The following is a 15978-nucleotide window of genomic DNA, read 5'->3' as shown; positions in this document are numbered from 1 at the left end:
AATCTGTCTACCCACTAGGGAGGATGAGGTGTGGTGGTGAGTCATAGTGGGGGATCTCAGCAAAGCCTAGGATAGAGAGCAGGCCAGGCCCCTCACTGGCTATGTGACCTTGGGCAAGTTAACGTTGCTCTCAAGAGTCATACGCTCACCTGTAACTTGGAAATAATACTATCCACCCTGCAGACTTCTACAAGAATTCAATTTAATAATGTACATAAAAGCACTTGTCACTGCCCCATGCAGAGGAGTTATTTAAAGACACAGGCCTCCCTTTGTGAGAAGCACCTACGTGTCCAGCACCGAATAACGTAACACGGGCGTGTCAGAGTTACTCAACACAGACCTAATTCACCGTGTATGACTCCACCCCTTGCCTCCAGAGTATTTGTTTCCATTACAGCTGTCAAATCAAATAACCAAATATTAATTCAATTTTGGGGTATAGTCGCAAAATTCATCTGAAAAACTACCAGAATGAATCACTTCCTTAACATCTATCTATAGTGGATGCTTCTAAATAATAAAACCTGTATCTATCGCTGAGTTGTAAATAACACAGATGGAGGTTCTATCCAACAAGAGTGCACTTTTTGTGAGGAGAGAAAACATAATTCCTAGAGCTTCACAGTTAAAAAGGGTCCAGAGTGAAAAGCGAAGCTGAAGAAAAGAGAAATCTTAGACTCAGTGTATTCTGAGTTCAGGGAAACTTCCCTCTGCTCCACACTGCCTCTTAAAAAAGTATTTAAATAATGATTTGAGACAGTTTTACCTAAAGTGATCTTATTTACACCTAAAATGTTTTGTTTGTTTGTTTAAGATTTTTTTCCCGATGCGGGGCTCGATCCCAGGACCTTGAGATCATGACCCGAGCCTAGGGCAGAGGCTTAGAGCCACCCAGGTGCCCTCCTAAAATGTTTTTTAAGAGCACTATCCTACAACTAGGACTGAACATAAGCTATTTAAAGTACATTATTTTTCAGAGTTTTTTCCATTATAAAATTAATCTAATGAAATAATAGAAAATTTAGAAAACAAATGGTATGGGAAAAAAATAAACATAATTCCATCATCTGAAGAGAACGCAGGAAATACTTGGGAATAATCCAAATTCCATTCCTTTTAAAGTTTTTCTTCCCTCCTTCTTTGCTTCCTTCCTTTCTTCTTCCCTTTCTCTTACTTTACTTTTTGCACATCTGTATTTAAATAGTACTACTTAGGGGCGCCTGGGTGGCTCAGTGGGTTAAGCCTCTGCCTTCGGCTCAGGTCATGATCTCGGGGTCCTGGGATAGAGCCCCACATCGGGCTCTCTGCTCAGCAGGGAGCCCGCTTCCTCCTCTCTCTCTCTCTGCCTGCCTCTCTGCCTACTTGTGATCTCTGTCTGTCAAATAAATAAATAAATAATCTTAAAAAAAAAAATAAATAGTAGTACTTAACATATCTCAAGAATGAATATATATGTATGTATATATATTATCCATGTAATCTGAGATATATATGTATCAAATAGGAGCTAATGTGTATTCATGTTGCTACATGGTCATCATAACCACCATTTTGATGGCTGCATAGCATTCTGGCATGTATGGACCGTGATTTAAAGTGTCTTATTGTTAGGCATTCAGTAAGAGTCAAAGCATTTTTTTCCCACTATGAATGACTGTGATAAACATCATCTTACCTAAAACTTTGTGGTATTTGGTATGATTTTCGTGGTACAGTCTCAGAACTGGAGTTAATGGATCACTGGATCAAAGTTATGAAATGTATATCTCCTTTTTTTTTAAAGATTTATTTATTTATTTGAGAGAGAGAGAGAACACGAGCATGTGCCAGGTGGGGGGACGGTCAGAGGGAGAAGGAGAGAGCATCTCCAGCAGACTCCCAGCTGAATGAGGAGCCTGATGAAGGGCTCGATGCCACAACTCTGAGATCATGACCTGAACCAAAATCAAGAGTTGGACACTTAACCGGCTCAGCCAGCCAGGCCCCTGTGTGTATTTTGCCCCAGTCAGCATCATTTGTAATGTCATGCAGCTGATTTCTGGCTAAACTGGTGAAGGAAAAGACAAAGATGAATTCCTTAGAAGAAAGATTAGGAGATGGCAGGTGAGGGAAATTGACAGAGAAGGAGAATTTCAAATATATTAACTTTAGAGAATTAGATTGAACCAAAGACAATAATCCAATGATGTTGAGTAAGCCCAATTCATCCAGAGCATTCATAAGGAAACTTTCAAAAAATGCCCCTTTGATATTAATTTCACAGGTTTCATTTTCAAAAACGTGTTCCTTTCTGTGCCATAAGGAGAATATCATTTTGGCAAAGTTGAGGCAAAACCCATATTCTGACATAGTTTTGATGGTCATGCAAGTGACTCTGCCTTCCTGGAAGACATCTCCACAAGGTGTATCAGGAGACATCCACAGGGGTACCCGGGGGGCTCAGTCGGTTACACATATGACTCTTAATTTCAGCTGAGGTCATGCTTTGTATTCAGAGGGGAGTATGCTTGAGGATTCTCTCTCTCCCTCTTCCTCTGCTCCTCCCCCTGCTCATTCTCTCACTCAAGTAAATAAATAAATCTTTAAAAAATGACCCTGACTGATAGAGGCCCCCCGAGAATGGAGGATAATGACTGCACAGTGCATGAGAGGATTCTAGGAAGCCAGTCATATGCTCCTTTAATCAGGTTGCTAGTTACATAGGATAGGAGAATTTAGTTTATGAAAATTCATCAAGCCCATGAAATGTGTACTTTCCTATATATATGTTATACCTTGCCTTCAAAGGTCTGGAGACTGACACTGACTTAAATGATCAGGAGCTGTCATACCAAGGTGAGTGGCCAAAATGGAGGCAGACTATGGAGGCAGTACAGAAGGTACAGTCGGGTCAGGTAGACAGGTTCCTAAGTCTAGAGAGGCTTGTCCAGTAAGGGATAAGCAGAAGTCCTGAGTCCAACAGAAAAACTGGAAACATAGGCTCAGAACTATGGACAAGAGGGAGCAGTGTGGACACAAAGGATCAGGACATGTGTAAAGACACGGTCACTCCATACAGGAAATGGGTGTATGAAGGCAGAGAGGGCTGTGAAGCTGCTCCACGTCCTTCCCACCTATAAGCTACAATCACCTCCTTCCCCAAAATACCATCTTGGTGGAACTTCTACCATGAGAGCCTAATTGCTTTGGCAAAGGTGTTGAGAAAAGGTCATGAATACCCCAGCTAATACATATATATGCTGTATCATCCATTAATTATTCTAGCAAATATTCTTTTCTCTGACAGAAATGTGTCAGCTTACCAAAATGGACACCTAGAAGGTCGAGGTAGAGTGCTGAAACTCCGGGACATGATACAGAGAAGCAGGTTTGGGAAGACAAAAGCCACCAGATCCATAACTGTGTTGAAGGTTGTTCCTTTGAGCTAATGTTCTCATGAGCCAAGTTGCCACGGGGAGAGATTTTTACTGCATAACCCTCACTGAATGCAAGTTACTATTGTACATTCCACTAGTTTTGAAATTCAGAACCCAGCTCAGACAGATTAATGGTCATATCTGAATAATCCAGAGGTTGCCTCACCTCCTTAATAAGAAATAGGGCTATTCTTGGCCTACTGTGTCTGTTCTTACCTCCATGAAAGTGGCCTCATGGAAACTGGTGTTTCTATGGTGATGGAGACAGCACACCCCCACTGTACCCATAAGATCTCTTCAAGAGCATGGTCAGCTTGCCATAGGTGAGTGGGGCTCTGGATTTTCTTTCTCTTCAATGATACACAAATGGTTTTATAGGCATGGAAGAGACCTAATGAAACTGCAATGTTTGTTTTTAAACAGAAGGTGCCCTTCAGTAGTACTCTCATTCTATGGAGGATACGCTTCAAAACCACAGTCATCCCTAGTTAATCCCCAGCAGCTTTATCCCCACCAGGTGAGGAGATATAAAGCGTGTCTCTGCCAATGGTTCCTGAGGAACGTTGTCATCACCTGCTAATCCTGGAGCTCTGAATACAATTACATTTCTAATCTGAGGGTTTACCAGAGAATACAAATGAAAGGAACAGCATCATTGGTATCCAGCATTCCCGAAGTACGGGTTTAAACTTCCTTTGGAATTTTCAGGCCCTACACACTCCAGATACTCTAATTCGCCAGTGCCCTGTTCATGTAGGACCCCAGATGGGGTCCAGCCAGCAAAGCCTGCATGGAACCACCATCACCTCCTCAGCTGTGGACTCTGTTTGGCCAGTGACCATGCCCCAAACTGCATCAGCTCCTTAACCTGCTTGTCAGTCTGTCAACTACTATTGAACTTACTGGTAGCAGGTGATCAAAAACAAAGCAAAATGAACGGACAGAAAAACACACATAGTAGCCCACTCCGCCCAACTTCTACAAGAGCAACCCTTCTTTACATGTGTTAGTGTTTCAGGAAGTGGCTTTTACATTGAAAATATTGTTAATCCTAGACCAGTCTAGCCCAGAAGTCTCTGAAAAACAACAGTGTGAAATCCCATGGAGTTCCTCATCTCTGATGTCCAAAGCCAGTTGTATCTGTTAAAGTTTCATTTGGCCAAGAAGATAAATGATAATAGAGAGTTTTGTAACTCCACCTCTCCTGCAGAAAAATAGCTGTTTTCAACACTGTCTCCTGTGGAAGGCCCCTCCCTGTGCCAGGATGGATGTATCCATGAATACATGAGCATGTACCCACTTTTAAAAAAAAAAAGAAAAAAGAAGAGGAGGAGAAAAACAGAAAACTACACCAAGTCTCTTGTCAAAATGAAGAATGTTTAAAAATCCAGCTTTCTACAGCAATGAGAACAACACCTATCCATTTAGAGGACTGTAACATCCTCAAAACCAATCTTAAAGTCTTTTTAAAAAAATCTCAGTTGGAATAATATTATTGAGTCCTCCAGCTAATCCAAAACATCAGAGTGTAGTTTCAGTCATCAGTGAGGCCATAGCCTGATGGAAACAAAAGAGAATCCTGCCTCTCAAATAACTGTAAATACACAGCCCCCCAAAGACGGTCTAGGGCTTTGATTCAGAGAGGAGAGGAGAGGAGTAGCTTTTCTTTTATTATTCCAATTTGATCAACCATAACCTATTACTTTTGCCGGTTGTTTTGCAAAGATTCTCATAAAGCATTTTCAAAGATTCATATAGCCAAGAAAGAATTTCTCGTCTTTAGTAAGTATTGAGCTCCTTTATACCAAAATGCAAAGTGCCAAGAAAATCTGTAGGATGGAAGAGGAGCTGGCACAGGAATTAGCAGGAATTGGGAAGCTCCTATGATAGCTAGAATGAAGGACTTGGTCAAAAGCCCAGGTCAAGTTGAACAGGAAACAGAATAACTTTGCTAGGGGCGCCTGGGTGGCTCGGTTGGTTAAGCATCTGCTTTCACCTCAGGTCATGATCCCAGGGTCCTGGGATCTAGCCCTGCATAGGGCTCCCTGCTCAGCGTGGAGCCTGTTTCTGCCTTTCCCTCTGCCTGCCACTCACCCTGCTTGTGCTCTCTCGCTCTTTCTCTCTCTCTCTGTGTGTGTCAAATAAATAAATAAGACGTTAAAAAAAAAGAATAACTTTGTTATATTATGACACATCAAAAGTGAAGAGCCATGGCCCTCCAAAGGGTCATGTGCAAGGTGCATTTGTCTCTACCTCCCCACCCCTTTGCAGCTTTGGGGGTTGGGAGGCTTGGGTGATCTCCCCGAACCTGACCTTGACCAGTACAAGGTAGCCATGTTTCCTAGTTGACTCACAACCTGCCATCCAGCTTCTCAACTAACACAATGTTATATGCATGTCTCCATTTCTAGCTACAATTTTTTTCTATGCAGAAGGCACTTCCTTAATTCTCCAGCAGTGCCTTTACCCAGTGAGATCTCCTGGCAAGTCTCCTGCAGCTTTGAGGTAGCAATCTGGAAGGTAAAGCAAGTGGATATTGTCCCTTTAAAATAGCATTCAATTAGGTCTTTTGTAATACATACAACATAACGAGATAGCCTTACCGATTCTAAAGAAATTGCTAGTGCATTTCATCAAAGGCACAATAATGGAAACACTGATTCACTCCTCACCACAAACATCTCCCTTTGATGCTGCCGTTACCTTCCTACTAACACTTTTCATTTTCTCTAGAAGAAACCAGCTGCCTCAATGCATGCACATCAGAGAAGGTTCCAGTCTCAAATAAGACATTGGTTTATCAATCTCAACTCTCCGTCCACTGCTGCATAACATCCCTCTCCTTGACTCTAAACCAATAAATTATTCCAAAATAAAGAAAAACTCTTCTAAACCCTGGACGATGGAGGCTAGGTGTTTTATGCCAACTCTGCAAATGTTGCCAGGGGCATCATCTGCCTCCTCACACCATTTATTTAAAAGAATGGCAGGGCACCAGCTAGAAACTTTATGGGCCTGAAGAACATTCAGCCACTTTATGCAAAAGATGTCAACAAGAAAGTGTACCTAAGGAATAATACATCCAGAAATGTGCAGTGTGATTAGGAAAATCCATCAACACCCACTGCCACGTTTCCAAATATTTTTACTATGTAAAAAAGCTGCCACCAAGCCTGAAAGTATTTTGAAAGTGTTATACCCACAAGACTACTTCATGAGCAATGCCCCAGATGTTCTCAGTGCTATGGAGATGGGGGAAAGGGATATTCCTTCTAGATACACCCCTGCACTTGGTTTATCAACCTCTTGGCATGAGATGTCTAATCTAGCTTGTCTCTGTAATAATAAAAACATATTTTAGAACTTCTGAGTGTCATCTCCATAAATTACCATCCAGCCTTTAACAATAGCCCCCAAATTTATTTTTTTCAGTATAGCTTCAAAATTCATAGCAATACAAAAACATCCAAACTCACAGACTACCTGACATTTGGCTAAGTCTTTCATACACTATCCACTTGATGCCATGAAAGAAATGTATTTGCAATGGCTTGTGCTTTGCAAATGTCATGTGGCTGTCCTCAGGGGATTGCATTAAGCACCCGGCACCCACCATGAGGCTCCATTAATGAGAGATATAAAGGTTATGGTGAAATTATTGTTTAAAGGTGCTGACATATCTCTCTCTCTCTCTCTCTCACACACACACACACACACACACACACATACACACTTGCAATCACATATTCAAATACATACTGAAGAGCCACTGTCTCAGGATTTAAGAGAGAAGCAGCAAAGCTATTTCAATTAAGGTTAATCTGTGGATATCCCTACACAAGGCAGTGCTTAGAATTATCTATTTTCTTTCCCTGATTGATTTCTGAACATGATTACATAATAGTTTGTACTAAGGTTCTCTACTAAGGAAATACAAAGAAGGATAATCTAAAGTCCCTTTTCTTAAGTACAAGTTGACCGGGCTCATGACCACAGCACTTTTGCACTCCTCCACTAATGCGTTCACCACACAAATACTTACTGAGCACCTATCCAGTACCAGGCACTGTGCTAGTACCGGTGCTACATCAGAGCAAAACCAGACCTGGTCCTGCCCTCCTGGAGCTTGTAGTCTGGGGAGAAGCACAGATAATTTGAAGATCACGTAAGTCAACGTCAAATCCCATGCATGACACACCCTCTGAAGGGGAAGTGGATGGCACTACACCATCCAGCACTGAACTTTGTCAGGGACTATAGGGAAGACATCCTGAGGAAGTGATATTAGATCTGAGATCTGACAGCAACGAAGGTGCCTTCAGGGAAGAAGATTCCAGGCCCAGGAAATGGAGCCAGGGAGGCAACTGGGGAGAACTAAAAGAAGGCCATTCAAGGGAAAGTGGTAAAAGTAGTCAAATCAGAGGAGGGACCAGATAACGAGGCCCTAGCAGATTCTATAGAGGACTGTGGTCTTTTTTCTGTGAGCAAGGAAAAAATGCGGAGATCTAAAGATCTATATTTGGGAAATAGATCGTTCGGGTTATAGAACCAACACACTGGAAGAGACTCTGGTGATTACTCAAATGACAGATATGACCGATGTTTGAGTAGTGGTGGAAACAGAAGTCCACGGAATTAAGAGATGGAGACAAAATGATAGGTTACAGATACTAGGTTAAGAACAAAGAAGTGTTAGGAATTCCTCCTCCGTCTTGGACTTTTGCAACCAAATGGATACAAATGGATACAACCATGGATACCAGGGAACACTGGAAGAGAATAGGCTCTGTTGAAGGGAGGGCAGAAGTCTGTTTTTGGAAAACCTTGAATTAAGAGCCTTCGGAGACATACAAGAGGCAAGGTCAAGTACACAGCTGGATAAATGGATCTTGAGCTCAAAGAGGAGGACTTGTTGGATCATTATATCTTAAAGGTACTGGTAGAAAACAACAAAATGGACATGTTTGAGATTCCTTCCTTTGCTAAACTACGAACAATGGTATATTCAAATTTTACTCAATGCGGTATACGGGAATACTCCCTAGACTTGGAATCTGACAACATTCATTCCAGCTCTGGCTCTTCCAACTACTGGCTGGGCAGGCTTGAACAGACACCTTAGCCCTTCTACACCTGCATTTACTACAATCACTATAAAATCGCTATGAATACACATTTCCTACTTGCTTCACAGGGTCATTCAGGTGAAATGACTAAAATTATAGAGGAAACCATCTTAAGCCTATGAAATGATAAACAGCACCGCCAATAAGTGACATATACCTGCCTGCATATTTTGATACTAAACAGCAGGAAGGAAAGTTCATTGCCGTGGACCAAAGGTGCCCGGCGGGAATGATGAAACGTAACTGAATACCCTCCAAAATTAGGACTAGGTAAACAAGAGCTTTTCACCAGGTGGCACCTGGGTGACAAGATGTGAATAAAAACAGTGTGTGCTCACCTTCTGATCCAGACTGTAGGCCAGCACCCAGTCCTCCTGCTTGGGATGGAAGAGGAGACTCTGGATGTAGAAAGTGAGCCGGTATTTCTGGTAGGTGGCCCCCTCATCTGAGCTGATTAATATGCTGCTCTCCATTTCAGGATCACTAAGAAGCATGATCTAAAGAAAGGAGAGGGGAGAAAATACAGATGGAGTTAGCATGAGAGAATAAATACAAGAAATTGAAGCATAAATATAAAGTCATCTGTACTTGTATATCACAGCACAGAAAGGGGCATGTGGGTCTCTATATGAAATATTGGCATTTTTTCCCTGATTTAGTCCTTCGTTGCTGAATGGAGCTGGAATATTATGCATGTTAGGTCTGCATACAAATGAGGCTTCATGTTGTGATGTCCATCTTATAGGTACTTTCATTGTTGATGTCCATCTTTTAAGTACTGGGAGCATATTCTTAGGGTCCTCTGTCCCCTGACCTTGAGACCATCACACAGCCCCTTCCCTCGCTCCCTCAGTTCTCCAAGGCATTCTTATCACACTATTGTTCTTACTGCCCTTTAGTCTTGAAAAGGATACCCATCTTATCCCACTGTTTGTTTTGTTCTTTCCAAATGAATTGTTTGAGTGATTTAAGTGACTAAGGGGTTTCAATGATCTCTTTGTTCTACATACCTCCCAAAGCCCATATCCCCAACGGCCCCTGGGGCAAAGACTGCTGCTCCAAAAAGTGCATCATTCCCAAGCCAAATGGACAGAATGTTGTAGCACAAAGGCTTTGGCATCCAAGGAAGGAGATTCAAATTCAACGCTTCTCAGTTCATCATGAGTCACCTTGGAAACCTACTTAACTCTAGAGGCCTCAGTTTCCACAGCAACAATTGAGTATCTTGATATCTGAAAATGGCTTTGAGCACTTGGCATAACAGAGTCTTACAAGTGATCGCTATAATTATCATTGACCTTTCAGTATTTACCTAGAAGCTCCCTCACATCAGTGCAGATTGGCTTCTACTTATAGTACCTCAATGATATCGCTCTCACTAAACACACGACTGACTTACCAGTATTTCATCCGACAGAACTTAGACACTCAGACCTTTCCCACAGTTGAAATCCTGACAGTCTTTAATACCAATGGCAATTCCATCCTTCTTGCAGCGTTTTCTTCCAGGGGCTTCCATAGCATCATCCTCATCTTGTCTTCCTTTAGATTTGTTTTGATCCTTCTCAGATCTCCTTATAATACTGCTAACCCGTCAGTTTAGACCCTCTTTTCTTTTATCCAACGCACTGTTCCTCAGCAACTTCTTCCAAGCTTTTCTTTATTTTTTAATTACCATCTTTCTGGGGATGACTCAAAAACTCAATCTGGATCTCAGGTCTCCTCTACGTCTCAGACCCAGCTTCCTGGCAGATTCATCTATTTGGAAGTCCACAAACACTTCAAATTCACCATGCCCCAAAATGCACCTGATCCCACTCCTATCCCTCTCCCACCACGTCCTGCCTGGTTCAGCTCATGTTTCTACAAATGATTCAACATAAAACCAAAAACCTGAGATTCATCCTTGACTCTACTTTCCCACTCACCTCTGAAAATTACTTAGTCTTTGAACCCCATGTATTTTACCTATTAATTAGCTCTAAAATCAGATCTATTCTCTTCCTGCCATTGTAACTTCCATAGTCCAAACCATGATAATCTCTACACTGGATTACTGTAAAACATCCCTAGTCAATCTCAGTGCTGTCCCTTTCTGCCCCTCAATCCACTTTGTCACACTGTGGCCAGAACAGCTATCCTATAAAACAAATCTTATTCCAACATCCCCTACATAAAAGCACTAGATGGCTTATCATTGATCTTCCTATATTCTAAAATCCCTAAAACAGCCTAACAAACTCTACCCCCTACTTTTGTCCTGGCTTCCTCAGCATCACTGCCCTTTTGACCTTTATTATCCAGTGAGACCCAGCTTCTTCGAGTACCTCATGTTTGCTGACCGACTGAATGAGCAAATGAGTTTATTTCCTCTTAGAGTTTTTCCTGCCTTTGGATATACTGTCACCAGTCATTAGGGTTACTTCTACACATGGGGGAACCACAGGCCCCAAAGTACAAAATAAAGCCAAAAACCATTCCCATACCTTATAAAATAAAATTATTAAATAGCAGCATTTTTTAAATGTTACCCATAGTATATATTACTATTATAAAGTAAGCTTTAAAACAGATTCAATCCCTTTCACTGCGAGGATTCGTAGTCCTTTTCCTCTTTTACTCCTTTATAGCTTCCAAAACAAGCTTACTTTCTTTTTCTCAAATATTTGCTTTGGCTTTGTTGAAATAAATTATTATTAGTTATCAGCAAATTTTTAAGGAATGGATGCAGTATTATTTTTTTCATTCATATGTGAATAATTGGGGGCAAATGTTCAAGGATGGGTTTTTCATAGACAGAATAGCTTCAACCCCCCCTTGAGACTGTGAAGGGGTAGGGACAGCAGATAAAAGCACCCCCACTACCCTCAAGAACACCTCAGGGGATGCATCTGTGCTCCTCCCCAAGTCGGAGAGGACACACACACCGAGGAGGAATGAAGCTTTCATCACCACCCTGACTTGCTTCCCACCACGTGCTCATGAGCTACATAACAGGCAATGAAAATGTTTTTCCCCTGGTGCAGAGAAATTAAACTGCTTATTTTATGCAGGTATAAAGAAGCCTCATGCCTATGATTTTAATTAGAAGATAAGACCAACATCATAAACGGACTTCGTTTTATATACCGTGAGTGACTATATACTGAATAAGGGGTACCATCAAGTATCTAGTGCAATGTAGTCTCTTCCAGCGGTTTCCTTCCAGGTGCACGCACACACACATACACACACACCCCTGCATAGGCACATTTATCCACACACAAATGCCGCGTCTATGTGTGCCACACAAAATACACGCTCCCACATACACGGATGCCACGTATAGTAGCACTCACGCAGACATTAATGAATTCATACATAAGGCATATTGACACTGCGTGGTGGGTTTAGAGAGCTTCTGTTGGCAAGAGCACATTTTTATTGCAACCTTTCTCTGACATTCTCATCAGAAATCCTTTTATATACTTTGATATCACTGGCGGTGTCTGTATTCAATGCCAGTTTCTGAGAAGAATGAAATGAAGGGAAACAGAAACCCGTATGTTCTGGATTTTGATCCATGCTGGGCAGGTCACCAGCTAGTTTATCAAACCCTCAACACAGATCAGGTGAACTATCGTCAGTTGTGTTTTATAGACAAGGAAACTGAGGCCCAAGGGAGGAAAGCAACTCGCCTACTACCTCCTCTGAATGGCCCAAATGCCACCACCTGCCCCTAACCCTAACACCTCCTTGACCTTGAAACCACAGCATTTTACTGTCTTTACCAAGGGGCAAGTAGGAGTCAGAGAAGCATGGCTTCATCCTTTTTTTAAGCATCTCTAAGAAATACACACACACACACACACACACACACACACACACATACACACAAAACAAAAAAAAAAGACAGCTTCAAGAAAGCCCCTTTCCTCCTCTCATTCATAGCCACCCCTGGCCTAGAGACTAAGAAGAATTAAATAAGTAGGAATCCAAAGAGGAAATAAAATGTTAGTGCAAAAAAAAGGGGGGGGGGCATAATATTAAGATAAATATGAGAGCAAATACCTCGTCAGAAGTTGTTCTTAAGGTAAAATACAGGTATTATATATTAATACAGGACATATGTAAATAAAACCATCCCATATCCACCCCAATTTTTACTATTAAGCAGAGATTTCAAATGCAAATGCTTAAGAGGGCAAAGCAGGTAAAATAAGTGAATGAAGAGAAAAAGGCAAGACAAGGAGTGGTGAGGAATTTGCCAACATGAAAGGTGCACACCTTTCCTTTAAACATGTAGAATTAGATTTTTTTTAATTATACCCAAATTAAATGTGTTTGTGGACTGAATTTATGAACTAGGCAGGTGATGCTTATGAAGTTATGATAGTTTGTTTTTACTGAAACAAAGAAATGTGCAACCTTTGCCCCTTAATTTTTAGTTCCATGTATATAGTATAAAACCGACAGCGATGCCTTTAGATGTCCGTGAGTTCTGCATTTGTGCGATTTGGACCATGTGAATAGGGAAGCGTTTCCATTGGAGATTTTGTTTTGTTTTGCTTTTGCTTTCTTTTCGCTTTGATTCTTTATCCAGCTTTTCCTGACATTAAGATGGGAGTATATGTGTGTACTGGGAGGGGGAAAGGGTATTTCACATTGGGTTTAGGAGAGTTACTAATGCTATAGGCTCTGGGGGCACCGGGCTTGAGGTCCAATCCTCAGTTTACTACTTTGTGTGTGAAGGTAAGGATATCACCCAGTTTTTCCAAGTCTCTTACCTCATCTATTAAAATAGAAGAAGATAATAACTGTATCTAACTCACAATGCTGTTGAGAGGATTAAATGAGATAGGGATTCAAAGAGCTTAGCAGAGAAGCATAACTGCTAAATAAACATTAACCTTTATCTTTAAATCACCCTGGGTAAGAGCACAGCTGAAGTCAGAAGCGATGCCAAGCAGGCTGGAGACAAATTGAAACAATTTGGGGATTATATGCCTCCCTCTTGGCTCCCATCATTCCTGAGCTTTGTGGATAAAAATGAAAGGGATCGGTGGTGGAGGAAAGGGGAGTTGGTGTTCAGTGAACAGAGTTGCAGAAGCGCAAGATGATAAAGTTCTAGAGAGCTGCTGTACAACAATCATGCTCTGAGTTCATGATACTGTATTGTACCATTTGAAGAGTTGGATGAGAGAGCAGATCTCCTAGGAGCTGTTTTTTGGTGTGTGTGTGTGTGTGTGTGCTTTTTTTTTAACACAATTAGAAAAACCATGAAAGGGTAAAAGAGAAAAAAAACTACATTTCACAAGCATTTTACATTGCTGGGAATATATTAAGAAAAATGCACTCTATTTGCATATATCAAACACTGCCACCATGAACACCTATCAGTAGGTAATTGTGAATTTGCTAAATGTATTTGTGACTTTGAATGACCACTCCCCTCTCTTCAAAGGAAGATTCCAACCCTTGAAGGAATTAAATGCATCACTGAACTAGGGTAGGGGTGAGAACCTCATACGACCAGTCTCTATGGATCTGGCTGTTTAGTGTATGTGAATTGTCTGTATCTCAGATTAGAAATGGACAAGCTTTAGAGTTTACCAACATTTGGATTTTTTTTTTAAACCATGTAAATTTTTTTTGCAGGAAATTCCTTGGAAAGTTGAACAACAGCGGCCCTAATTTTCATGGGGTTTTGCAAATTGCAAAGGTCATACATGGAATTCAGGAATCAGGCAGGGGCTGTGCTTAGCCAGCTTATGCTTTTAAAAGCCTGTTAAGTTTATTTGTATCTAAACCAGTCAAAATTAATTTTGAAGAGTTCAAAATCCTTCTCACAAACCTTTCTACAATGTACCCTTTCTTGTTGCTTGGCATGTCTTCCAAAACCATTGAGGAATATGTTATTTTAGTCGATTGTATCCTCTCTGCTCTGTCATCTATAAAATGGGGGAAAGCTAAAGGTTTCTCAGTCTCTCACTCTGCCAGAGAGCTCAGAAATGCAAAGGAATAAACTGTAGTTCAATGCTTTGAAAATGGTCGCAGAATGCAAGAACTCTGAATAGAAAGGGAGAAATACTATAATTTACTGTATAATTGAGTCTTAATGGGAGATGCTTAGCACAGTTAGGGCTCAATAAGAAACAATAATATATCAATACAAGCTCACAAAAGAATGTAAGAAGATGCTCTTTAAGCTGACCCCCAAACCAACTGACATAATTGATAGGTTGTTGAGTATTGACTTACACATAAATAGAGCCTGTTATAGATAAGGCTTTTAATCATGATATAACAATATACCAGCATTCGCCACCACCCTCATCCATCTGTACATCTATCTATCCATCCACCCACCCATCTATCTAACATCTCTTGTATCAGTGGTTCTCAACTGGGACAGGAGTGGAGGCCTTGCTGCCCCCAGGGGCACATTTAGCAATGTATAGAGACATTTTTAAACACCACAACTGGAACAGGCAAGGGTGTTACTGAAATTTCATGATGAAGCCCAGAGATGTTGTTAAACACATTACAATATATAGAACAGCACCTCACAATGAAAAATTACCCAGCACAAAATGTCAATAGAACTGTTGTTGAGAAACCTTATCATAATATATATATTATACACACACATATACACACACACAAATATACATATATATATAAATCCTCTTTTGAGAAAAATATGTAAACTACAGTCAAATTTTACAGATACGCATCAATGCATATTTACGCTTCTACACGTCTCTTTCAGCTAAGACCATTTATACATCCCGCTCACTGTGCCACGATTAGACTCCCTGTCTTTCTACCCTAACCCATTGCATTCAGCATGTTTCTCCTTGTCCTTCAGAATTTAACATAAGCATCACCAAAAAAGCAACAATCACTGCGGCCTGTCGGGCGGAAAAAGCACAGAAACAACAGCTCAATAACATGAAACAAACTGGATAAAAAAAAAAAAAAATGGACAAAAAACTTGAATAGACATTTTCCCCCAAAAACATATAAAAACTGGCCAAAAAGTACATGAAAACATATTCATCATCGGTAATCATTAGGGGAATGCAGGTAAAAACCACAAATGAGACAGCACACCTCATGTCCACTGGGATGGCCATGATCAAAAAAGATAAAAACTAAAACCTGAAAACAGCAAGTGTTGGTGAAGATGTGGAGAAATTGAAACCTTATGCATTTTTGGTGGTAATGTAACGTGGTACAGCTACCATGGAAAATAGTATGCTGGTTCCTCAAAACATTAAAAATGGAATTTCACGGGCGCCTGGGTGGTTCAGTGGGTTAAAGCCTCTGCCTTCAGCTCAGGTCATGAGCATCGGGCTCTCTGCTCAGCGGGGAGCCTGCTTCCCCTTCTCTCTCTCTCTGCCTGCCTCTCTGCCTACTTGTGATCTCTGTCTGTCAAATAAATAAAAATA

The 15978-nt window shown here is 41.0% G+C and overlaps 1 protein-coding gene across 1 annotated transcript in view; it reads right to left on the bottom strand.

The window, feature by feature from the left end:
- The window catches only part of LOC111145125 (sortilin related VPS10 domain containing receptor 3), a 584701-nt gene that overhangs the window by 277975 nt on the left and 290748 nt on the right, over positions 1 to 15978 (bottom strand). Inside the window, exon 4 of the mRNA XM_022499799.1 lies at positions 8884 to 9042. Within this exon, the coding sequence (XP_022355507.1) occupies positions 8884 to 9042 (159 nt within the window). The remainder of the gene's footprint in view (positions 1 to 8883; positions 9043 to 15978) is intronic.

Source organism: Enhydra lutris, unplaced genomic scaffold (genome assembly GCF_002288905.1).
Source record: "Enhydra lutris kenyoni isolate GAN:26980312 unplaced genomic scaffold, ASM228890v2 scaffoldscaffold12, whole genome shotgun sequence".
Classification (NCBI taxonomy): Eukaryota; Metazoa; Chordata; class Mammalia; order Carnivora; family Mustelidae; genus Enhydra; species Enhydra lutris.
This window is presented reverse-complemented; position numbering and strand designations above follow the sequence as displayed.